The 26,193-nt window shown below is 31.9% G+C and overlaps 1 protein-coding gene across 2 annotated transcripts in view; it reads right to left on the reverse strand.

Moving 5' to 3' along the window:
* Positions 1-8,043: 8,043 nt before the first annotated feature.
* The window catches only part of LOC126694468 (glycine-rich protein DC7.1-like), a 33,039-nt gene continuing 14,889 nt past the window's right edge, over positions 8,044-26,193 (reverse strand). Inside the window, exons 2-3 of one of the 2 annotated variants that reach the window (XM_050390741.1) lie at positions 8,606-8,658; positions 8,044-8,464 (exon numbers count right to left, since the gene is read on the reverse strand). In XM_050390741.1, coding sequence (XP_050246698.1) covers positions 8,318-8,464; positions 8,606-8,658 — 200 coding nt within the window. In that variant the 3' untranslated portion in view covers positions 8,044-8,317. Of the gene's footprint in view, positions 8,659-26,193 lie in introns of both variants that reach the window. The other variant, XM_050390740.1, reaches the window with a different exon arrangement.

Below are 26,193 nucleotides of genomic sequence, written 5' to 3' on the forward strand. Positions count from 1 at the left end.
TTTCAACAAAACTGGTTTTATAAATGGTTTTAGTATCGACTTTAGGAATAGTCCATTTACTAAAGTCAGGGATCATTCAGACAAACCATCAATATTCCATTCATAGAGTTTATCAGCAGAGACAGAAAACTGTGTTTGAAAAGATCTTTCTTCAAACTGCATATCAGGAGGAGTAGGTTTTGGATACCAATTTTTTGTAAAAGACATGGGTTTGGAGTTTCCAACAAATCTTTTAATTTCAGGGAAATCATTATCAAAGATTCTTTTTGCAGGAACAGAAGAAACAGAAGAAACAGTATCAGAATCTGTATTTTTATCAGGAATAATTTCTTTTTTGGAAATAGTGAGAGCAGTTGGAGTTCTTGTAGAAGTACTAGTACCCTCAGATTTAATCTTTAGATCAGAAAGCATTTTGTCAACAATTGATTTAATCTTTAGAACACAACCACACTACCACCGGCCAGAAAAGAGTGGCTCTGATACCATAAAGGGGGAAGGGGACACGCTGCTGAAGACAAGGAGACGGAAGCACAGTAATATTGTAAATGGAAAGAATGTAAAGAGCTTGAAAGTAAATAGCTTGAAAGTAGATAGCTTGAATGTAAGAACAATAATAAGGCGGTAGAACCAGCCAAGCAGTATATATCAAAATAATTCAAAGTAAATAAGAACAATAGTTCAAAATAAATGAAAGCAATTTAAAACCATCCGGTATGGCGGTAATCCGTCCAAGGTGGTGGTAGCAACAAGTAAAGTAATGAACATAGAACTGAAAATACTTCTTATTGAAAGTAGGATAAACACTTACAGTAGTAGTAGTGAATACAAGATTTCAACAGTTACAAAGCTTGAACTAGTCCTAGTTACAAGGTTTGTAGGATTACAAGGCTTGTAGTGAACAAGGATGAACAAGGTTGTAAACAAGGTAGTAGTAGTAGAAGCAAGTGGGTTCTCTCTCTAAGAAGGCTAGTTCTAAGGGAAGAGAAATCAGAACTAATATTTTGCTTCTAACTTAGCTTGTGTTGAAGCTTACAAACATAAGGGACAACCCCCCTTAAATAGGCAAAATTCGGAGTGAACAGTGTCATGAACAGTAACGGATGAACAGTATCAGTGAATAGTGACAGGTGAATAGTGACTGAATAGTAAAATTTGGAATTTTTCATCTTTTTTGACCCAATCTTGTGAGGAATCTTGTAGGATTATGTGAATCCTCCGTAGTGTCCTAAAAGTGTAGGAACAAGGCTTCCTTATTGGTGTCCTTTAAAGACAAAAGAAGCCAATAAAAAAGAAGCCAACAAAAGGAACTAATAGGCATGCATGTTGTCTTCACGTGATCATTGTGGAAGTCTTCTAACAGTAGTAAACATTGGAGCATTGGCCATTGTGCAGGCTAGACAAATAAGAGAATCAAAATCTTCCGCAAAATCCGGAGTATTATGAACCAGTACCGGATTTTTCGCAACATATTTGTGAAGGGCAATATTTTACCTTGGCTGTTGTGTAAGCCAGATAAAGTAACACCAGTCTCGAAATAGTAGTGACCTCATCAATCAGTAGAGGGAGCATCGGAGGGATAACCATCAAAAGGATCAAAAGGACCTTGTGGAGAATTACAAACATGGTCATGGTAAATAGCATACTTATTACAAAATCCGCAATATAAAATTGGCTCAAACTTTGGAGTTTTCCCTGGGACAAGAAGACTGTTTAGATCAGGATGATCTTTTGTTTGTAGGTGAACAAAGGCATCAGCATAGGGTTTGGGGCCAAAAACAGCAATTCTTCCTGTGCTTCCTATGAAATGATAATTTTTCCATAGATCATGAGCAACTTCTCGAATTTGATTATTAAAATAATTTCTCCAGCATTTTGCAAGAACAAAAGGATCTTTAGAGGACAGTTGAGAATTTCCCTTAAACCATGGCCCTTGGTGAGTATAGCCGTTAATGAGAATGAGATGCTTTGAGGGTTTAACATTCATCCAGTTATCTTTCTCCCATTTTGGTATAGTGCTCCAGCATCTAATAGTAACAAAAGGGCTTGTGGAAGAGTTTTCAAACCCTTTAATAGCATTCTGAATGATCTGTGGAAGTTGGCTGGCCTGTTTGTGACTTGTCAACTTTACAAACCGAACAAAGCCATATTCAAACATTTGAGAAAGCCAGCTAGAAGTAGGATCATCATCATCATCATCATCTGAATCTTCATCAGTGAAATACGAACCGGTTGTTTTGATAAGCAATACCAACCATAGACATGTGGCTCATTTTATTAATGATTTCCTGTTCAGACAAACCATCAATATTCCATTCATAGAGTTTATCAGCAGAGACAGAAAACTGTGTTTGAAAAGATCTTTCTTCAAACTGCATATCAGGAGGAGTAGGTTTTGAATACCAATTTTTTGTAAAAGACATGGGTTTGGAGTTTCCAACAAATCTTTTAATTTCAGGGAAATCATTATCAAAGATTCTTTTTGCAGGAACAGAAGAAACAGAAGAAACAGTATCAGAATCTGTATTTTTATCAGGAATAATTTCTTTTTTGGAAATAGTGAGAGCAGTTGGAGGTCACTACTATTTCGAGACTGGTGTTACTTTATCTGGCTTACACAACAGCCAAGGTAAAATATTGCCCTTCACAAATATGTTGCGAAAAATCTTATATATATATATATATATATATGGAAAGGGTTTTCTTGTGGGGGATACAATGATTCAAAGGGATGAACACTTGTGGAAAATCTTCTCACTTTCTCTCTCTAGTTCCTCTCTCAATTTTTTTGAACCCCCCACCTTGTTGCCCTTCTCCCCCTTTTATAACCCACCTCCTCCTCCAACTGTCTTGCACTTTAATTGGATTTTGGGGAGATACTTGTCCCATCAACACCCTTTCCTGCTATTTCTTGATCATGAAGGTAGATTTTGGGGGTGTCCTCCCTGTTTAGGCCAATCAATCAACATTTAATGAGGCTGACATTAGGTAAGAGAAGTTTTAAATGCGGAGGTAATTGTTGCATTGGATTCTGCATTTTTCTCGATGTGTTCTCATGGTGATCAGATCGAGAGATGATTCTTCGGCAACATGGACGGGCACTCCTTGGTTGGATCACACTTCCTCGAGAACATGGGCTTCTCTAATCTTCTCAGCATTGTCCTCAGAAGGCTTCTTCCCAACAGTGGGCTCCCTTTATACCTTGTTGGTATTTGGGTTGGGCCCTTACCACGGAGGGGACTTCTTGGTTTTCCTTCCTCGGGCTAAGGTCTTCAGGGTGGGCTCAGGTCCACTCTCCCACAATATCCATTTGATATTCACATAGATAACATAACATATTAAAGAATAAAAAGGAGAGATGAAAAAAGGAAAAAATACCTTAGAGTTTTGCCAAGAAGTAATGAAATGTAGATCTAACTTTGAATCTAAAGCACAACTATCGAATGAAGATATAAGGTTGAAGCAAATTGACATAAATTAGAATTATATAATAGCATTTTTGTTATTATTTAAAGAACTATTACACCAGTTCATTTTCTTATGTGAAACATATATAAACAATGAATGAGACACAAAGATAGATATTAAAAATGAATGGGACACACATTTTTGTAGGGTTCTCATCTTAAGAATAGTTGAGTAATAAGTATATTGTATTGAGATTGAAGCAGTGTCATTATTGTGGTAAACCAAAATTAAGAAAGTTCAATTGGACACTTGGTGCATTAGACTCCAATTGAAAGTCAATTTGGATTTTAATTGGATTTTCTATAAGCATTTGGCTTTATATATATATATGTGTGTGTGTGTGTGTGTGTGTGAAAGTACCACTATAATTGAACATGTCCATGCATAAATACATATCAAAAGTATATATGGATTACGGGTTAGAGCAATTGCACTAGTCAGTGCAAAATAGAAAAAAAATGCAAATTTTACACATTTTTGCTCAAAATCTACCCACATCAATCTGTCTAAAACACTGTTTATATGCAAAATTGCTACAGTAACCTTGTATATATGCACTGTTACTATAGCTCTATATGTTTATTTTATTCTATTTTCTCTCTCCTCTCCCTTGCCTTGTCAGACTCTTTCTCACCCACTCTTCAATGCCAAGAAGAAGAAGAAGAAGAAGAAGAAGAAGCCGACCCCAACATCCATCCACCATCACAACTAACCAAACACCACCACCACAACCAACCCATTACAACATCAATTTAATCCAAACACAATCAACCCAAAATTAATGAAAATCACAAACCCAACTTAAAATCAACTCAAAATAAAACACAACAGAAAACCCATTTGGCAAAATACAAATCAACCCAAAACCCAAGCTTACCGCTGCCATGAGAGAGAGTGTGTGAGTGTATTGAGCCATGGAAGCTTGGTAGGGAGAATTTTTTTTTTCTTCAGATTTGAAGAGAGCATCAATTTGATAGAGAAAGAGAGGGGGAGAAAGAGAAAGAATTTTTTTTTTTTAGAAATGAAAAAGAAGAAGAAGAAAGAAAGAATAGCAAAAGAAAAAGAAGAAGAAGAAGAAGAAAGAAAGAAGATGCTGAAGAAGAAAAATCATTGAAGAAGAAAGAAGGAGAAGAAAAAAGAAGAAAGTAGAGAGAGAGAGAGAGAGTGTTTCAGAGAAGTGATGTGTGGTAAGGTGGTAGGGTCGTGTATGGGTAAGGGAAATAAAAAAAAATGTGAAAAAGTATTATTTTAATAAAAGAGTGTATTTTAGATAATCACAGACGTTTTTGTAAATTGATTGTGTAAAATAAAAAAAGTAAGGTTTTATTGTAAAATAGAATGAAACTTTTGCACCTACTGATGCTAATGCTCTTATATGGCACTTGGTACTTGCTTTTAGTTTTTAGGCCATCCTCATTTCCCTATGTGGCTAGGCCTTTCCATCATGGAAGGTGAGTAGAGTTGGCCTCCTTGGCTCCACTCATCAGAGTTTGAATGCTATTCTTAACAAAAATGAATTAAAATTAAATGGGTAACTACAGTGTTACAATGCATTTAAAATTTTTGATTTAAAAAATATAAGAACTTGAAGTACTTCACATGAAAATCCCTTATTTTTAAACAAATATAAAAGTGCATTTTCATTTTGCTTGATTAATCTGTAAGGATTAGGAAAATGAAGTAGTCTCTTTCTTGAAATTTTTTTTTTTTTTGGTTTTCTTTGTCCCATTGTTAGTGGAGTGGAAACGTAAATATTGACCATGGTTGCAAGGATTTTTGGCAGTATATTTGCTACGTGCAGAGCCGCCTTACACTCACACATGCAACTATATATCCAAAATTTGGTGCATATATTTTCCGCAATAAGTTGGCCACGTAATTTAACAACGTTTGGTATTTAAAGGCATTAATTAGGTGGGTGCACCTAACGTAAACCTAATACACCAATTGCAGAAGTTGACAGACATTTGAGCTAATTATACATAAAATAGCAAAGGTACATACTTAGCCCAACAAAGAAAGAAACATACGGGTTTGAAAATGCTGGTCGCAAAGAAGAATATATGGGGTTCTCGTGAAGGCGGTGATTATATGGAGGAAAATTGTAGAAGGATTAGAATGGCCTAAACGTTCAAAAGACCCTTCTATTTATAGAAATATTTAGTATTTACACTGCCTCATGAGTCATAACCCTAGAAAGGGTTGTGTGTCCCTCAAGGGTCATATCTCTTTGCCAAACTATATAATTGTGTGTGAATCAAATCATCCTTTCATGGGTACAATTTAGTACATAAGGATGCATCATATTTATGGTGTAATCATCATTCTTGGTATATTTACATATTCCATTTGACCACATCATATATAATTCTCATGTGATTTGTTATAGTCAACATGATACTATGGCTTCAATATTCGCTCTCATTTCAACTCTCATTTGTGATAAAACACAGATTGACCTCAATGGATGACTTCTCTATGCATGTTCATGTCACTCCTAAAATTGACCACTTTCGTTATGGATGACTTCCAATTCTCTCTCTTTCAAGAAAACAGAATTGGTTAATTACCGATGGTTATAATTAATAAACGGAAGAAAAATGCTAGGATCACAAAAAAGACAAAAAAGTTCATAACTTTTATCATATATTGAGTTATAATTAATACATGAAGGTAAAGGGGAAGGTCCACACCTTCATTAGTCACAACTCGTCGTATGGTGAGTTGCAGCAAAAATTGTTGACTTTTTTGTGGTTCTATTATTATCTAAACGGAATCATGGCCAAAAATGTAGCCCATACCCTCTACCACAACCGACAATTTCAATATCACTACTTTTGTGTGCTAACCTAGCTATATTGCAATTTACATCGAGTACGTTCTTCACTACCAAAAATAAAAAAAAAGAGTCTATGACAACATTTTTGTAGCGCCGTTTTCAAAAAACGTTGCTATGTTTTTAACAAACGCCACTTAAAATCCTAAAAGTACGGGAGGTTTATAGCAGTGTTTTTAAGGGTTTTCGAAAATAGGACCTGTTACGGCATTTAGAAAGAGCTGCAATAGGTCCAACCAAAAACCCAAAAAAAAAAAAAAAAATTAGAGGAGCTATTACTGCGCTTAATGTTGAGAGAACTACTAATGAGAGAGGGACTACGTCTCAGACCCAGCCCAAGTCTGAAACTTTGGAGTTCAAGGCTTCTTCAACAACCACTAAACGCTACTTATTTCATTTCTCATGAGGCTCCTCTTCATCATCAACTAATTAAGCTTACTGATTCCCAAAAGAAATGGTCCGTAAATATCATATTTCGTTTTGTTTTGTTTATTTTTGGTTTCGTTTACATAAATACTAACTTCAATCCTAAAACTTTCAGTGCCCCATCCTCCGTTGCTGATCCTAGCTATATATACAAATGCTCATCTATGATATAGGTAGACATGAATGACTATTTGAAGTTATATTTTCCAAAATAAATCATTTTTTAAAGCCCATCTTGGTAGAGGACAAGTATCTACTTTAATTTCCCGGTTTGTAGGGTTAATTTTTTTTTAATAAAAAAATTGGATATATAAATATTTGTAGGGCGCGTAGTTATAATATTTGGCTTTTAAAATTTTGGATAATTTTTTTTTCTTTTTCTTTGTACATCAGTCTTACTAACTCTAAAAAAATAATAAAGAGGCCAGGGGTAAGCGGAAGGTATGGAAAAGTGATAAAGAAGTAGAACGTACATATGAGTTCATGCAAAAAGCAAAGAATATTTCCAATATGGACTCATGATACTTTGGCAAGACAAAAACAAAGGATGTAATTATACTATTCAGCTAAAGAAAAATGGATAGTGTTTATATAAAACTAATATGAAGTGCTAGGTTCTTACTATAAGTACCCATTTTGTATAAAATTTATACAAACTGAAACACATGCACTCTTTAACTCTTATATATATTTAATAAAAATAATTAAATTAAGAAGATGATGAAGAGCCCCGCAAGTGGCAAATGCAATATATCCTAACAAATGATTCGCACAAGAGTGAAGAGATGTCCAAGATAGACAAACACAGCCTTCTGATTATTTAATACATAGCAAGTCTTAGCATCCAACGGAATAAACACAAAAGGGGGTCACAAAACAGTTGCTAGTTGTTACTTACAAAGTTACCACCATCCCGGCATTACAAACAATGATACTTCCTTTTCTAATTGTCATCACGGATTGGTGGAGTCTAAAGAATGTATTTTATGATCTCTTTTTTACCACGTGTGAATACCCACACATACAAGAGAAATGTCTTGTAAATAAAACGGTCTTATAAAATAATTTTTCTATTCACTTAATACATTTGTCTCTATGGACCTCACAGGCTATGAGGAAGCAGTTGTAGTTGCATACAACTGCCCCCACAAAATAATTATCCATATCAAAGGAATTACCAAGATTTAGGTAATAAATTTTTTACCTACTTAAGTTCATTTTGAAACAGTCAATGCGTATTGCAATTGAAGTTATAGGTAGGGGTATAAGCAAAAGAAATTATAGCCATAGGTAGACAAATTGCAAGACATCCTGAATTTCACAAGTCCAAGCACGTTTTTTATTACATAAAAAGGACATACATGACAAAGAAAACAAAGATAAAGCTTATACAGCTACTGTGGTCGAGAGTTTTTTTTATTTTGGGTAGAAACTATGGTTGAAAGTTAAACCTTATTGGCATACAAGCTTAGACAAGTAACACATATTGATAAGACACACCCATTCAGAAACCTTAGGACAAAGGATTAATCTAATTTTCGTCGGTCTCTTCAAGTTTCTCTCCAGCAGCACCATGACCTATTGACCTGGTTATCCATGGCGTCCACGGCCACCACCACGACGTCCTCTGCCACCACCACGACGTCCACGTCGGTCGGTCTCTTCAAGTTTCTTTCCAGCAGCACCATGACCTCCATCGTGATCATGGTGATCGTGATCATGGTGATCACCGTCTCCATCGTGATCATGGTGATCGTGATCATCGGTCTCTTCAAGTTTCTTTCCAGCAGCACCATGACCTCCATCGTGATCATGGTGATCGTGATCATGGTGATCGTGATCATGGTGATCGTGATCATGGTCATCGTGATCATGGTGATCGTGATCATGGTACTTGTCCTCATTCACTGCGTCAGTTTGCTCAGTCTCCTCTACAAAAAGAAATGAAAAACGTTTACAACATGGCTAAAATATAATGTCAAAGGTGTACTGAAAAATATATAGTAAAAAAAATAGTGGATTACAAAACATAAGAGCTTAAAAGTATATACTTCCCACATGGAACTCATGAAAATGATGCTCCATTATTTTTTAAAACAAAAAGATGCAATGCTTCTTTCTTTTACTTTTTTCCTTAATCAATATGGATTAACAAAACTATGTACTATATCTTTTTTTTTTTCCTTTGTTTATTTTATTATCATTTCTTGTCAGAGTGAATGCATATATTATCATTATAAATGAACAGTCATTTTACACTTTGATTGACTCAGAGATATTATAACCAAGTGACCAAGATTCATGGTAACCTTATGTACTTGTAAAAAAACCTAGCTCCAACCGATCGAATAGGTTTATTGGCAGTATATTTGCCACAAGGAGGGTCACTTGCAATTATGCAATTTTGGTAAATTTCACATGACAAGTTGGTATTTGAAGGCATTTGATGCATGTTGGTGAACCTCTGTCTTTGACATAAACCAAAAAAAACCAATTCTAGAACAAAAAAAAAAGACATTTGGGCTTAAAAAATATAGTAAAGGCATATATTTAGCTCAAGAAAGTAGCTTACGAGCTAGCTCACGAGCTAAGACCTCGGAGGAGACGAGAAGAACCACAGCAAAGACAAGACCAAGAAGAAGGAAAGTCTTTGAGTAAGCCATTTTCCTTAGCAACACAAGAGGATTGAAGACAAATGTACTAAGCAAACTCGCTCTAATAAGATTCTCCGTAGTAGTGGATGAGAAAGAGCAGTGTGGTTCTCCCAATTTATAGAACTTTGAAACAGAGAGAGATGGGACCCCAAAGTTTTGTTTGGCTTTGATGATATGTGTGAAGTGTGATGGTCAAGTGTGAAGTAAACATTGGAGTATTAGGACTTGGAGTCTAAAATTAATTATGTTGGGAGGTGAGAATGGGACCATGAAAAGTTTATTTTACTTTTTTAGCCAAAGAAGATGATCGTTATCCAAAAAATATACGATCGAATTGGCACGTAGCTTTGGTGTAGATTGATTGAGTCCAACTTCGTCTAGAGTCATTAAGGGTTTGTTTGTTTAGAAGTAAAATAGGGTGGATGGAAAGTTTTGGAGAGAAAATAGAGAATAAAATTTTTTAGATTGTGTTTGGTTGGATGAGAATGAAGGAAAATAAATGGTGGGACCCAGGTATTTTTTCCTTGGATTTATCAAAAAGTTTTTTCCCCAAAATGAAGAGAAAACGGGGAAGAGAAAACTCATGAAATGAGTTTTCAAAAATACCATTGGAATTCACCTCCAAGTCTCCAACATGTTGGTCTTTTTTTTTTTTTTTTTTTTTTTTTTTTTTTTTTAAATTTTTTTCCCTTTGATTTTTTCTTTCTGTTACTAATGTGTGTTGGCTTCCTCTTCTTTTTTTTGTCTGGACATGTTGGCTTCTTTTCTTTTTCTTTTTGGACGTATAACTTTCTTCTTCTTTATTTTATTTTATTTTTTGGGTGCTCATATGTTTATTTTTTCATTAATTTTGGTTGGTTTTTGTTTTTTTTTTTTTTTAGAAAACAGTTTTGGGATAATTTCTTATGCTATTTTTTTTTTTACTAAAGTGTCCATTTATATACAATTTTTTTAAAAGTATAATGTGTTACTTTTTGTTTTATTTAATAGGAACATGATGATAAATTTATACAAATTTTATTTTTAACCAAACAAAAAAGTTTTCTATCTCTCCACTTTTCTACCCTTTCGAACAAACAAAAATGAGGGAAACTAAAATTTTTTCTATTCTCCCACTTTTTCATCCTCTCTCCATTTTCTATTCTCCCACTTTTCCATCCTCCCAACCAAATGGACCCTAAGAGCGTTAGCATCTGGGATGCAAAAAAAAAACTCTATTTTGTATCCTCAAACACTACTTTATCTATTTTACTAACCTATTTTACAACTCACCCTACATCCTAGTTTTTATTTTTACAGAAAACCTAATAAAATAATATAAACTACCTAATAAAATAATAAAAAGCAAAAAACACTTATTTTCACATTTAGTAATGTTTGATAAATTGTTTTGAATACATAATTTGGGTATAGAATATATCATACCCAGGTTTGGTCAGTATTTTCTATTTTTTTTAAAAGTAACTTTTCTCACTTACACGCATCACATCACTAAAATAAATGTAACCTTATGTCTTCACAATATTTACGAATATGCCACTATATTCGTATTCATAGAAAATGAAAACGTAAAAAAATTATTTTCATTTTTTGTATTCAAATCCAATTTTTAGAATATTGCAAATGAAAACTGAATACAAATACTAAAATCAAATCAGTTTTTTTTAGTGGTAGGACCCACTGAAATCTGAAAATGAAAACAAAAAATTGTGTTTTTTTTTTCAGCTAACCAAATAGGCCCTCAGCATCACAAGATGGATATTCATGGAAGGACGATGCAAATAGTTAGGTTCAAATCGATGGACTATGATAGTAATGCATGTCGACTCATTATAAAAAGCCTTCCTATCCTATGTGCTCACACCTTTAGCCTTTAGTTTGTGTAAAGTAAATTCCTTTTAATCCATTATAATGGCCTAAATGGGTCATTTTGATCAGCTTAGTTCAACTATAATTGCATCTTATATATTCAAGGATTTGAGGCTTAGTTATAAACTCTTATAAGTTGGGACCGGACTAGGTGAATCAATTTCTAGTATTGGGAATTTAAATTGCAACTTGTTTATTATGTTCTTACAATCTTTGAAATAAGAAAATGTGACTACAATCACATGAGAAACATTCTTTTTTTATATATTTATAATCAACTATGATATTCAAAACCTATCCTCAATCTATATAATATTGTTCCTAAGATTAGACTTGTACTCCACCGTTACTGACATATTTGTTGACAAAAATTATAAATAATTGTATACCACCTAATTCATTTTCTTTTGGGGTCTGAATTACCACCTAATATTCTTACTACTCTAGAGTTTGGAATATGGGTGCATCTAAGGCCGGCGGCAAAGTTTTATTGCCCATACAAACGGCAAGCCACAAGGAGGAGCCAGAATTATTCGCGTGGGAAACTGGGAATGCGTTAAATGGTGTTGGACCCTAATGTTTGTGTCTCAACTCTCAAGAATTTGCTTAAACAAAAGCCATTGACGATTTTGTGCTTTGTTGCTATGTTCTAACTCGTCGTTTTTATTTCATATTGTAAAGCAAATTAATGTGAAAAGACATCGCCGCAAAGAGGTTGGGGCAGGGACCAATATCTTTACCGAACTTAGCGTTATCTCACATCGCTTTAATTAGCCAAAAAAAGGAAAAGAAAAAAGAAAAAAAACATCGCTTTAATGTAACAAATCTCTTTATCTGATGTCGTATATATGAAAAAGATTTGCAAATCTCCCCTACAAAAAATATAAATTTAGGATTTGTTTAGGATTTGCTTATTTTGTTGAAATTGAAAATTTTTTGTTGAAAGTACTGTAAATAAATGTAAAAGTTAATTAAAATAGTACAGTAAAATCTATGAATAGTATCAAAAAGTACAGTGGGACCTATAAACAGTAGCAAAAAAAAGTTGAATAATAACAAATCTCTTTATCCGATCTCGAATGAAAAAGATTTACAAATCTCCCCATGTGAGAAAAATATAAATTTAGAATAGATCGAACGATATTACTTTTCTTTTGCTTTAGATGCGCTATGTCTTTATTAAATTTTATTTTCTTTCTGGGATAAATAATTAAATTAATAACCCATAAAATATTTTCTTTTGTATTCTGAATTTATCACCCATTGAATCATGTTTCTTTATAGACTTTTTTAACGTATTTGAGGTGAACTTTAAGTTAAGAATCACGGATACGAACATGGGTACAAGTACAAACATGAATACGAGTACGATATAGTGACACGAGCAATTTCTGAATAACATAAAATTGTTAATATGACATCAGTATGACATTAGTACAACACAAATATGGCACCTTAAATATAGTATCCATACTTCTTAGATTTTAAGTGGGTATTCAAAATTCTTTTACGTATACATTGTGTAGAGAATGAAGTGATTGCACTCATCGTAGATCCATGTAAAAGAAAAAATTGGTATCTTATAAATCAAGAAAAATGTTTCTCATGCAGGTAAAAAAATATAACATTATATTTCATGCAAATGTATAAGAAAGCTATAAACGGAGGCCATAATTGTATAAACCCCAACGATCCTCAATAATTTCTCAAATGTCTACTTCAAGTCACATAAAATTTTCTGCCTTTTTTTTTTATAAGTCATATCAAATGTTGATGATCACCTTCTATTTTTCCTTCTTTGCTGTCTGCAGGTTACGTCGGTTTTTCAACATTGGAGAAAGAGAGAGAATATTTTAAAGGAAAATCTATTTAAAAACTAGACCCTTTCAATTTTCAACTCCTTTCTTTTTCTCTTCGTTTCTTCCAAAATCGAATCAAAGTTTAACAATTCTCACAATATAATAGGTCAATTTATATTTCTAATTTGCTCTAAAAAAATCAAGAAGCTCAATAGGTACTTAACCATACGTAAGGAAAATCTATTTAAAAACTAGACCCTTTCAATTTTCAACTCCTTTCTTTTTCTCTTCGTTTCTTCCAAAATCGAATTAAAGTTTAACAATTCTCACAATATAATAGGTCAATTTGTATTTCTAATTTGCTCTAAAAAAACAAGCTCAATAGGTACTTAACCATACGCCCCTCCTTGCGTCATTGTGTCACAAAATGATAGGAAACTGTCCCAAAAGTTTGACTTTAAACCAATACAACACGGCCTTACAGTTATTCTCAAAAAAAAAAAAAAAAAAACTCGGCCTTACAGGACCATATTGTCCGTTAACAGCAATGAATTTGGGATTGAGTTTGGGTGGTAGTCAACCACGTGCAATTACTTCCATTTCTATCACAAAATTTTTTACTTGGCAATTCATTTTTAACTTTTTAAATTTTCTTTTTTATTCAATGATTAAGATTGAAATTCGGTCATTAAAAGCTCTTGTACATGATGCAATACTTACCTAATCAGTAATCACAATCCATGAATTTGTATCTCTAATCATTATCTCTCTTTATGGTGATATTCTTTCTTGAGCAACGAGTTCCATTACGCTACATATTCAACAATTTTTACAGTAATTTAATTAATAAAATTTTTATTGGATCTCATGAATCTCAGGTGGACTAACTAGTAACCACCAACATCATCAATAATAATAATAATTTAGGGTAAAAATATTATTTTCATCCTTAAACTTTTATAAAAATTCGCTTTTTGTCCATGAACTTTGCAATATTTGACTTGGACCAAATTATTTTATTTGTAAAATTAGGAACACGTGGGAAAGAGTTATTGGCACACATAAATTAAATATTGAGAGAGGTGGCATTCTTACAAACTTCCTATATCTCCCATTTGTTTTCTCAGTGCTAGCTAAACAGTGGAGCTAAAAATGCGGTCGCCTAAGACCCCAAGTAAAAAAAAAGGCCCCTAAATTTTAACTAATAAGGTTATTTATAATCAATAAATAAAATAATATTTTTTTACCAGATGAAAAACAAATAAAAAATAGAGAAAAATGCAACATCTACAATATTTTTTACAACACTTTTACAATTATGCTAAGTAATAGATTATTACAACCTGTTATTGATGGCAAAAAAATAATTATAGTGATATTTTCAAAGAGAAAAAAGAAAAAGAAAAAGAAAAAGCAACTTAAAACCTAGGATTTGTTGTAAAAAAATATTGTTAATGTTGTATTTCTAAAAAATATAAGAATAATAATAAGAGTTTAATTAGCAAACTTTTACTAGTTCTCATCTAAATCCACCACTGACATCATTTTTTTTACTTACTATTATTAATCTACCATATAAACAAGTATGAAAAATTATGTCAAATTTTTTTTTGTTTATAAAATTTCTAAAAAAAGAAAAAATTCTACGTAATTTTTGTTAATTAGTAGTAATTTTGCATCTAAAACAAGATAATCAATTTTTGTTTTAGGTCCCCAAATATATTAAGCTGCCCATGCGTTTTCTATATTTTGATGGTTTTTTACGTTTGGAGCATTAGCTTCTTTTATTTTATGATTAGGTCTTGGATCTTTAGGGTGATATATGTTAATTGTGAGGCATGAACATAGACGGGATTTTCTCTATTTTTTGAGAAAACACCAGATCTTCTTGTAGCATGCCTAAGAAACCCACTACTTCCTTGTCATTGTCATCATCTCCTTCTCCGTCTCTAGTGCTCTCCTTCTTTTTGCATGGTTGCGTCCCTTCTTACGTCATGGTAACAGTAGTGTCGTAGATAATGTCTTTTTTTGGTCAACGAACTTCGTAAATATCCATGCATGTACCTTTTATTTTTTTTTTTGATAAATAAATGCATGTGCCTATAATGGTGAAGTGCAACCTGCATTTATTTATGATAAAGGTTATTTGGTATATGTGTTTAAATACATATTTTTAATTTTTAAATAACACTATATGTATTTTCACACATATGTATTTTTAAAAAAATTGAAAATTATTACTTAAACACACGTATCAAACGAGACCTAAATATCTATGCACTGTGTAGCTTTATCTTTAATTCTTTATCATAAACTTGTAGCTGTGATTTAACATAGATGTATGAAACAATTAATGGTAGTGACCAATACCATTAAGTGTGGATAGTGTTAGTTGCATCCTATCAATTTCGGGAAGGCTACACCAGTGACGGAGCCAGGATTTTAGGTTAGGGGGACAAGATCCAAAGAGAGTAAAATTAATTTGAAAAAGTATTAATTGATAATTTGTCGGACCGTGTGCCTTACCGATCCATCTAACGATTAATTGGAGAAGGATGAGGGGTACAAATCTTTTATAGCATTCGATCGCAGACTAAGCCCATTGGTATTGGAGCGAATTGTGAAATCCCTCATAATCCCTCCCTCATAATGCGGCTCCAACGACTCGAACCTATGACCAAGCTCTGATAACACTTGTCGGACCATGTGCCTTACCGATCTATCCAACAATCAATTGGTGAAGGATGAGGGGACACAAATCTTTTATAGCATTCAATTGCAGACTAAGCCTATTAGTATTGGAACGAATTGTAAAACCCCTCACATATTTTTAACAAAATAAATAAACAACTATATGCAAATGTAATTGTCATATACAATTAAAATTTGGGTTTGTAAAAAAAAAAACTTGGGTTTAAGATTGAAAAATGCTGGTGAGGAAAGAAAAAATTGCTATACGTAACGGAGGTGCTATGAGTAGTTCTAGACCATAAATTATTTCACAATGTTTTTGCCAAAACTTTGATATGCCAGACTGTGAGTGATTAACAAATACTAACACATAAACTCACAATTTTTTTTTTTAACAATCACACTCTGCCACGCAATAGTTGTGAGTCTTTGACAAAAAATGGTGAAAAATTTTGTGGTCTTCAACTTTATTGAGGTGCTATAATGACTAGTGAGTGAAAGTAGGTTTTTTTTTTTTTTTCATAATTCTATTCAAAAATAGTGGTGGAGAAGTAGGCAGTACAAGTGGTTTTATTTTACTATAATATTATTATAAACTGGGAACCATTACTTTTTAGAAAAGAGTTGCAGTGGCCCCCAATGTGAAATTGTTTTCATACAATGAACTAATACACGGTACAAGTACAATATGTATGTAAAAAAGCTGATTGTCCTTGTGTATGCAAATAAGACCTTATACTATATATTACTTGAGAATTTTTGGGGCATTAGGGGGGCATTCCCCCCCCCCCCCCCCCCCCGGGGCTATGACTGCCAGGGACGAAGTTAGGGGTGCCAAAGGAGGCCATCGTGGCCCTAACTTTTCAAAAATTCCCTTAACATTTAGGTATATTTTAGAATTTGGTCCAATATAATTGAACTCCCCCTCCCTCCCCCCTAGCAACATCTTTAGTCTCTTGAAAAAAATAATAAAAATAAAAAAGCCCAAATAACATCCTAATTACAAAAATTAAACAACCGGCATATGTAAGATCAAACATTTACCAAAAATTTACCAAACCCATCAGATACATTTAGTCAAAATTGTTTCAAAATTTCAAAAAAAGAAAAGCCCTGAATTAGTGCTGGCCCGATCACTTTAAAGAGTAAATAAAGTAATTAGAGTAGAGACTAGAATAGTTAAATAAAGTTAGTTACTGGTTGCTAATGGTTGGTTGAACATTTGATTATCATTGCTTTTATCTAATAATGATTGATGACTTGCTGAATATTTGATAAAGTTAGATGAAAATTTGTCTTTAGTTTAGCATATTTACGTTAAAGACAAGAAGAACATTGTTTGACATAAATAATTAACTTAGCAATAGTAATTAAACTTAACAACAATCTTAATCTTAGCAACAATTGACTTTGAATTTTTTATTTTCTAGTAATCTTTTTTACCTAGCAACTATATAATTAATTTGAGCAACAACATAAATGTATTGTAATGCGTTAAAAAAAATTATTTTATATTTATTATTTTGTTTATATTTTATTAATACTAAATAGATGTTATTCTAGATTTTTATGAATTTCTTTTGTTCCTACTTTACCCCCTTAATTGAAAATCTGGCTTGATGGCGGCTATGCCAAGGTTCAACGGGTTAGTTCTTTACACACAATACATGCACATAGACTTTAGCTTGATTTGCATGTGATGATATATACAACTTGCATCCATGCATGTGTCGTCATTTAAAGCATGAATATTTTTATGTGACTATAGCACATATAAATGGGATACAGAGCGGAGTCAGGATTTTTGTTTAGGAGAGGCAAGATTTAAATTCCTTATTAAAAATGAAATTAATCTAAAAAATATTAATTGATAATAATAACAAAATTGATATGGTAAGAATGTGGTTAGTGTTACTAGAAAAAATAATAAAAAATTATATGAATTGATTTTTTTTGTGATGGTGATACATCATCTTATCAGACTAATGTAATAAAATTTGTAATATTCATCACATTATTCAACAAGATTGTGATATGAATAGTGAAAAAAAAAAAGAAAAAGAAAAAGAAAAGAAGTAAAACAAAACAAAACACTGGTCGATGGGTTAAAACGTGGGAAAAGATGTAAGCTACTTTAAAAGAATAAGTCAAGTCGGTGAAAGAGTCATAAGCTTTGATACGTGAGGCAAGTTTTTTTCCTTTTTTATATTGGTGTCAGGGCCTATTTTTCTGGATTGGGATTTTTTTATTTTATCTTTTCACAATGGCTAAGCTTGGAGGAGCGATGTAGGAAAATTTTGTTGTTTGGGATAATCCCCCATCTGATGTAATAGCAAACTTTGTGTATTTTGATACTAATGGGGATGGTGTAAGTAGGCTTGTTGCCTCTAACTTAGCCGTTTTGGCTTAGTTGTTTATTAATAATAATTCCTTTTAAACCAAAAAAAAAAAAAAAAAAAAAAAAAAAAAGGGATCTTTTGGAATGAGTCAGGGGGCAGTTCACCCCCCCCCCCCCCCCCCGGGAGGCGGGGCTCAGTCACTGGATACAGTCATTTGCATATAAATGGAAAGCTTCAATTTTCACTTCCAAATTAGCCCTTATCAGTAACGTAGTCATGTCATTCATTTTGCTTTTTAGTTAACTGTGTGTACAGGTTAATTATTATTGAAATATATATATATATACTGAGAGAGAGAGAGAGAGTTCTTTACTTCTTTTTGGTATTTTCAGTTGTATATATTATCTTGGACATTTAGCAATGAAGGTGAAACATAAACACGTAACTGCATGCATGCTATAATTAATGGATTTTTTTTTTAATTTTTTTTATTTCAAACGTATCTAGGATTATTTTACTTTAATTTGTTATGTTACAATTAAAGAGACTATACATATGTAGTTTTGATCACATGACATTTTTAATAATTACGTTACTTGTTTAAATAATAAATATGGATAGTGTTATAGTTTTCCTCATTATTGGTTGAAAAAATAACTCCAAATATATTTGGAGCCAATAATTAATAATGCTCTAAGAATTTTATAACTCTATTGATATTATTTTTGTATTTTTAGTCAAGTCATTAACGATTCAGGTTCTCCTCGACTTAAAATTTATATATATATATTTGTTTAATAAAGCTTCCGTGTTCATCGTAAAAACCTTTAAAAAATAAACAAAAACAAAACAAAGAAAATCAATGTATGCCGACATAACTTCACTGACAACATGACTGAATATCAAACTCACATATATAGCTCGACAAGAAACGAAAAAAGTATGAACTTTTGATGTCATGTCTGACGCAGAACGTAAAAGGATAAGTGGATATATAATATAAAATAATAATAATAATAATAATAATTGCAAAATATCCATGTTACCTGTGAGCCTACTGGCAATCATATATGGTATTGAATTGAATCTATTGATGCACACTGTTTATAGTTATTCTTCTTCCCTTCTAGATTTTTCATGATAAACCGTGCAGCTCAGCAGCTAATGTTGATTCTTGTTACAATATTTTAGACATAATTAATGACTACGTCTATACCTACTCTCAGCCACCCAAAAAAAAAAAAGAAGAAGAAAGAGACTATACCTTTTAGACATAATTAATGACTACGTCTATACCTACTCTCAGCCACCAAAAAAAAAAAAAAAAGAAGAAGAAAGAGACTATACCTAGTGTGAGTAGTATCACATATAAATAGTTGCATATTTTAATTTCAACAACAATCTCAATTGTGTTTAACTCTCTTTTTTTCTTTTTTTCTTTTTTTGTGAGAAACGTATTTAACAATTGAGAGATCACTAAAAAAATCTAATATATATTTAGTTTTAAAAATTCGAATAATCAGGATTATTTTTAACTTTTTTTAAATAGGAATTAGGAAGTTCCATGTGTATTTGAGTACAACTTGTTTAGGCTGGCTCTAAAAATTTTGAGGCCTTAGACAAGAACTAAATTGAGGCATTTTTTATATTTATGTATTAATTAAATTAATATTTATTTAATATTTTTATATTATAATATATTTCATTTAAAATCTATTTTTCTTGTCTTTTAAGATGCAAATTGACTAATTAAATTTTTGTATTCAAATTCTTCTAATATCTCATTTTCAATCGATAATATAGCTAATCCACTTAATCTTTCAAGGGATATTGTCGATCTTAACTAGATATGATTTTATTAATTTTAATTTTGAAAAACTTCTTTATGTAGAAGCAACAATAAAGTTATTGGTGGGCAAAAAAGTTATTTCATTAGCAAGTTTAAATTAGAACCAACAACAATTTACCACCTATGGTTTGTTATGAAAGTGTTGTGAAAAATGTTGTGGATGTAACACTTGTTTTGCACAATAACTTTATTTTTAGTTGTGGTTGGTTCCAATATGATATTTTATTAATTTATTTTGACTTATAAGAAATTAATACCTCAACAATTGTGAAAATATTGTGCCAATTTGTTGTGTTAATATTTTATTATTTTGTGAAACATTGTGAATTGAACAAACCAAAAATAATATAGCAAAACTACTCTAGCTTTATGCATTAAAAAAAAAAGGTGGCCGGTGAAACAGTGCAAGTTGAACAAATCAAAAATACTGTAGCTTCAAGGCATTTGCTCTTTTTATATATAGATAACATAATATTAAAAAAAAAAAAAAACAAACAAAAAAAATTGGTGTACATGAGAAGAAAAAAAATCCATCTCACCATATTGGCCAAATGCCTTGAAAAAGTATGAAAGGTTTTTTACTAGCATTAGAATGAGTCCAAAAACTTGACTAAACCAAAACACTATTCCTAAGCCTATTGAAAATCATTTTGTGAAACATTGCGAATTGAACAAACCAAATATAATATAGCAAAACTACTATAGCTTTATGCATTAAAAAAAAAAAAAAAAAAGTAGCCAATGAAACAATGCAAGTTGAACAACTCAAAAATACTATAGTTTCAATGCATTTGCTCTTTTTATAAATAGATAATATAATATAAAACAAATTGGCATACATAAGAAGAAAAAAAATCCATCTCACCAGATTGGCTAAATGCCTTGAATAAGTATTAAAGGTTATTTAGTTGCATTAGAATGAGTCAAAAAACTTGACTAAACCAAAACATTATTCCTAAGCCTATTGAAAATCATTTTGTGAAACATTGCGAATTGAACAAATCAAAAATAATGTAGCAAAACTATTGTAGCTTTACACATTAAAAAGAAAAAAGTGGCTGGTGAAATAGTACAAGTTGAACAAACCAAAAATAATGTAACTTTGCTTTTTTTTTTTTTTTTAAATTTATTTATTTCTTTTATATATATATAGATAAATAATATAAAACAAAAACAAATTGGTGTACATGAGAAGAAAAAAAAATCCATCTCACTAGATTGGCCAAATGCCTTGAATAAGTATGAAAGATTTTTTAGTAGCATTAGAACAAGTCCAAAAGCTTGACTAAACCAAAACACTATTCCTAAGCCTATTTACTCTTTTTATATAGTTAATAGAGATAAATTATATAGATTAATGAATATAATGTTTTAATTATATAAAAAAAATAGTGTTTTAAATATTCAAAATAAGTGGTCAGATTTATTTTTTGGGTAAATTTCAGTAAACTACCCTGAGGTTTGGGCTAATACTAACAAGATCCAAAACTTTTCAAAAATGACCAAGTTGGTCCCCTGAACACAATTTGGTTCCTAAACGGCATTTAGGCTTGTTACTCATTCTTAACCGTTCTTCTCCCTCTCCTCACTTAGAATCTCTCTTCTTTACCGAATGTTTATATTCATGCTAACATTTATGAGTTGTGAGTTCTATTAAAATGATTATACAAACATGTACACTTAGCCATATAAAACCCAAAAATCCCTGATCACAAAGCAGATATGCATATCCAAAATCATACACCAACAAAAACACCATATTATAACAATTTTGAGACAAAACCCAAATTGTTTAACGGGTCTAAACGCCGTTTAGGGATCAAATTGTGTCCAGGGACCAACTAGGTCACTTTTGAAAAGTTCTGGACTTTGTTGGTATTAGCCCAAATCTCAGGGTAGTTTATTGGAATTTATCATTTAAAAAAAAAAAAAAAAAAGAACAAATTTGGTTATTCAGCAAATAAAACTACCTTCTTAGAACCTTCCCTTCAAATCATTTTTCTCATTCCCAAGCTCCCACGCAGGTGGCCAAATAAAATCTAAAATCTATTGCATATGTTAGGAGCACATCATTAATCATTATTGATTTCAATCACCCTCATATCATACGTGGTCATCATCAAGTTCTGGTTTTCATGGGTTTTGTTTTGGCCCAAATAGGTTAGATCTTTTAGCAACTTAAATTAACATCATTTGACCCATTGTCATTTACATTCTCGGGTCAGGTCCTATTATAGCACTCAATGGGTTTAGGTTCCTACATTGGGCCTATCAGTACAGGTCCATTGCATTGTTGCAGTTGTGTAGCCGTTGAAATTGTTAATAATTTTAATATTTTTCTTACTTTAAAATGGCTCAACTACTAACACTATTTTTATGTGCACTGACGTGATATGCTAATTATTATATTAGCATGTTAATAAAGAGAAAAATATCTAAATAATTGTAAACACATTTTCACCACTTATGTAAGAAAACTAGAAATTAATAAAATATAAACAAAGAAATTAAAATTAATTTTTATAAAGTATTAAACATAATTGCATGAAGAAAAAATTAATTTCAAATTTGACATTGTAATGTGACAAAGAATAAAATAATCAAAGTATAAATTATTAATATAAAAATAAATAATAAATGACAAAGTAAAATAATATAGATACACGTATACAAAAGATACCACATATCTATACATCTGCAGATATGCCTCTAGTTCTGTATAAATAGATTTTCGTTAACAGCCTTAAAAAAAAAAAAGAAAAAAAGAAAAGAAAAGAAAAGAATGATTTCCGTTAATGTATAAAAAATCTTATGATTGCGCTTGGAAACTTGAATTTGAATTTGAACTAAGATTTTAAATCAATATATTTTAAATGCTTTCATTTTAAATCCATTAATTTTAAATATCATTTTGAATCCAAATATTTTAAAGGGTTAAAATCCTTTGGGGATTTGTCAATCGAAATTCTTGATCTTCTAAAACTATCCAAACATGATATTTAGATTTTAATCGCTTAAATCCAAATCCACATGCGCAAATCCTGCTATCCAAATGCACCAATACTGAATATAGTTTTTGGCGTTTTCCTATATTTGATAGTATCTGGAAAAAAAAAAATTCAAAGGAAAACTATCATTTGACTTTCTTTGTTTAGCTTGACATGAGTTAGAGTTATTTTTCACTAAATAGGGAAAGTCAAAAGATAATTTTCTAACTCATTTTAAAGTTGCTACTAAACACGATAAAATAGGATAGTTTTCTACAAAATGATTTTTGGAAAGTGATTCATTTTCTAGATTTTTTTTTTTTTTGAAAAAACTGCCACAAATATCCATGGTATATCATCTTCCCTACCTCTTTAATTTCTCTCCTCTGCATTTTCTTTCATAACAAACAAAAGAAAAATCAAAATATTCCTTTATATTTTCAATCCTCTCTAAAAATCACCCCCAACCAAACAAGGGGATAAGACTCATGCTAAAATTAAGCCCAACTTCGCAGTGCTGTGGGTCACCTCGGCCCAATTAAATTTGTACTTTTTGCAACCCAAAAGAATTTGGGCCAAAATTTCAGAATCTGCACAATTTCATTTCCCATTCATCTAGTTCCTTCTCCTTCGTAATGCTTATCTACGAAGTTTCAGTGTTGAGATCTCTGAAAGAAAATATTCCCTTTCGTTTTTTTCTCATTTTCTCGTCAACCAAACAGACCCCTTAAATTCTACATTTCGGGAGATCTCACATTCGATTCGTTTTTTTCTTAGTTCAATTTTTGAGCTTTATCAAAACCCTAATATCCCAATTCAAATTCCCCAAATTTTAATATTGTTTGGGTTCTCTTTACATTGTAGATCGAAGAGAAATCGACATGGGGTTCTTGGTGACAACCCTAATTTTTGTAGTGATTGGGATCATTACGTCTCTTTGCACCATAATTTGCTGCAATAAAGGCTAGGAAGCACTGATGCGACTGGGAGGGTGCCGCGTCGGAGTCCGATGTGGGGTGCGGCCATCGACACCGTTGCTCGCGCATTGGTGCTACGTCTAAATTTTTTTTTTTTGGATTCGCGCTGACTCGGCTTTGGTTTACGCCGAACTGGGTCGATTCGGCCAGAATCGGGTCATACCGGTCGAATCGGATTATATCGGCCGACAGCCAAAACTAACCGAAACGGCCGAAATCGGCCTTGAATCATGCTAGAACAGCCAAAATCGGCTTTGAAATGGGGCCTAAACATCCTAAGTCTATCCTTCCTCAATTTTATTCTGAATATTTGTTGCTTCTTTTGTGTTTTCTTTTTTGTTTTGTGTTTTGTTTTGTGTTTCTTGCCTTCTTCTTTCTTTGTTTTGTGAACCAAGGCCATAGTAATGTGTTTTTTAAGAATATTTTAATAGTAAAAATATAAAGAAAACATAAATAAAATTATTTTTAATAATTTTTTAATCTCCGCACTCACACCCTACTTTTTCAAAAATTGCCGAGTCCTGTACCCGTACCCTAATTCGAAACTGCACCCGTGCTTCATAAAATAGAGGACCTTCTACTAATTTGTACTTTTCTCAAAACCCAAAATTTTTTTTTCATTTATTTATGTTTTTGGATCTATATGTGTGAGAATTTTATAAAATTTGATGCATTTGTTAATTCAAGATTGTATATAGTGCATAACTAAAGCTTATTTATAGTAAGTAGCTCTAGATTCCATGATATATGTGGTGTTTGGCTAGGTTTCATGTGGTAATGATTTGGGCTTAAGATGCTTGGGGGATTTTGTTTTGTTGTGTCATGAAATATGATGGTTCAGTTCACTAATTGGGAAGTACTTAACAATCTCATCATCATCTTAGATGGGAGTATTTTAACAAGAAGGAGTTCTCACTATAGCAGAAGCCATTAATTTGAATGGCCATTACAAGTCAATATTCTTGTAGTTCAATGGCATTATTCAATTCTTTCTATTGGTTTGAACCTGAGTTCAAATCTACCCCTGCTTCCAACTTGTTAGTCCGTTGAGAATCTATAGGAAACTCCAAAATTTTGGGACTAAAGATTGTTGTTCTTGTTGTTGTAGTATGGTGATAGATTGTATATTGTCATATATTTTGAAGTTCATGAAATTCCCAATACCATTTTTGAATTTCCTTACTTATATTGGTACATTTGTTTATTAAACGACATTTAAAAGAAGAAGGGTTTCACTTAACTCAACTGACAAAGTCTCTAATGGTTGAATAAGAGATCATGAGTTTAATCCCAGCGAACGGTGTAGTTCGAATATTAAGGGCCATTAAACAGAACCTTAGTCGGTTTATATATATATAGTTTATTTTTTATTTTCCCCATTAAGATTTTGTAAACCTCTGAAATGGCTGTAGATGTCAATTTTTTTTTAGTTTTGTTCTTTTGGATATTGAGGAATGGGCTTGCAAACTGGCTGATTGTGTGCTAGTTTTAGTTTCTTATTTAGTCTTGGTAAAGTTTTGATGTTTTAAATGGATCCTTATACTGATTTCATTGTCAGTTAATCAATTTAAAAAAACTTTGACCCTTCAACTTAAAGAAGCTCAAAGTTTTGAAATCGAAAATTGAAATACTAGAATACTATGTCATTCAATGTAAAAGCACAAAATAGATAACCCCAAACTATGCACCACCAAAGTCATGCATATATATATAAAGTGGGTTTTAGTTATTGTTACACTTTTTCAAAACATAACATGTTTGGTTTTAGTTCCGACTACTTCATGTGTCTCGACATCATGATCAGCACCTAGTCCCCAGTGACCACAATTACTACTTTTGCAGTGAATAGATATTTTCCTGTGCCTTTCATTTAAAAGCTCAGCATTTATATTGGCCTCCTCCATTGAATCGCTCTCATCTACAAAAATGAATGATAAGTTATAATGTCACAGTGTACTGCAAAAGAAAAAAAAATTGTCGATTTAAGAAACATAAGAGCTTAAAGTACATCCTATGAAACACACATGAACATAATGTTTTCATATATTGTGAAACAAATTAATGCATACAATGCATGCATGTCATAGATTAGAAAAATTAAGTACTCTCTCTGTTTGTTTTGCTCCCCCTTGTAAGAGGAAATTAATGTATATTATTACTATATTTCTGTAAATGGTGAATTTACACGTTCTTTTTGTGAGAGAGTTTCTAATAATTGCTCTTTATCATCAGATCAAGACACTATAGATTTTAGATGAAGGTTATTGACCGTGGTTAGAGAGGATTATTTTTAAATAACCT

The sequence above is a fragment of the Quercus robur genome, chromosome 8 (assembly GCF_932294415.1).
Source record: "Quercus robur chromosome 8, dhQueRobu3.1, whole genome shotgun sequence".
Lineage (NCBI taxonomy): Eukaryota > Viridiplantae > Streptophyta > Magnoliopsida > Fagales > Fagaceae > Quercus > Quercus robur.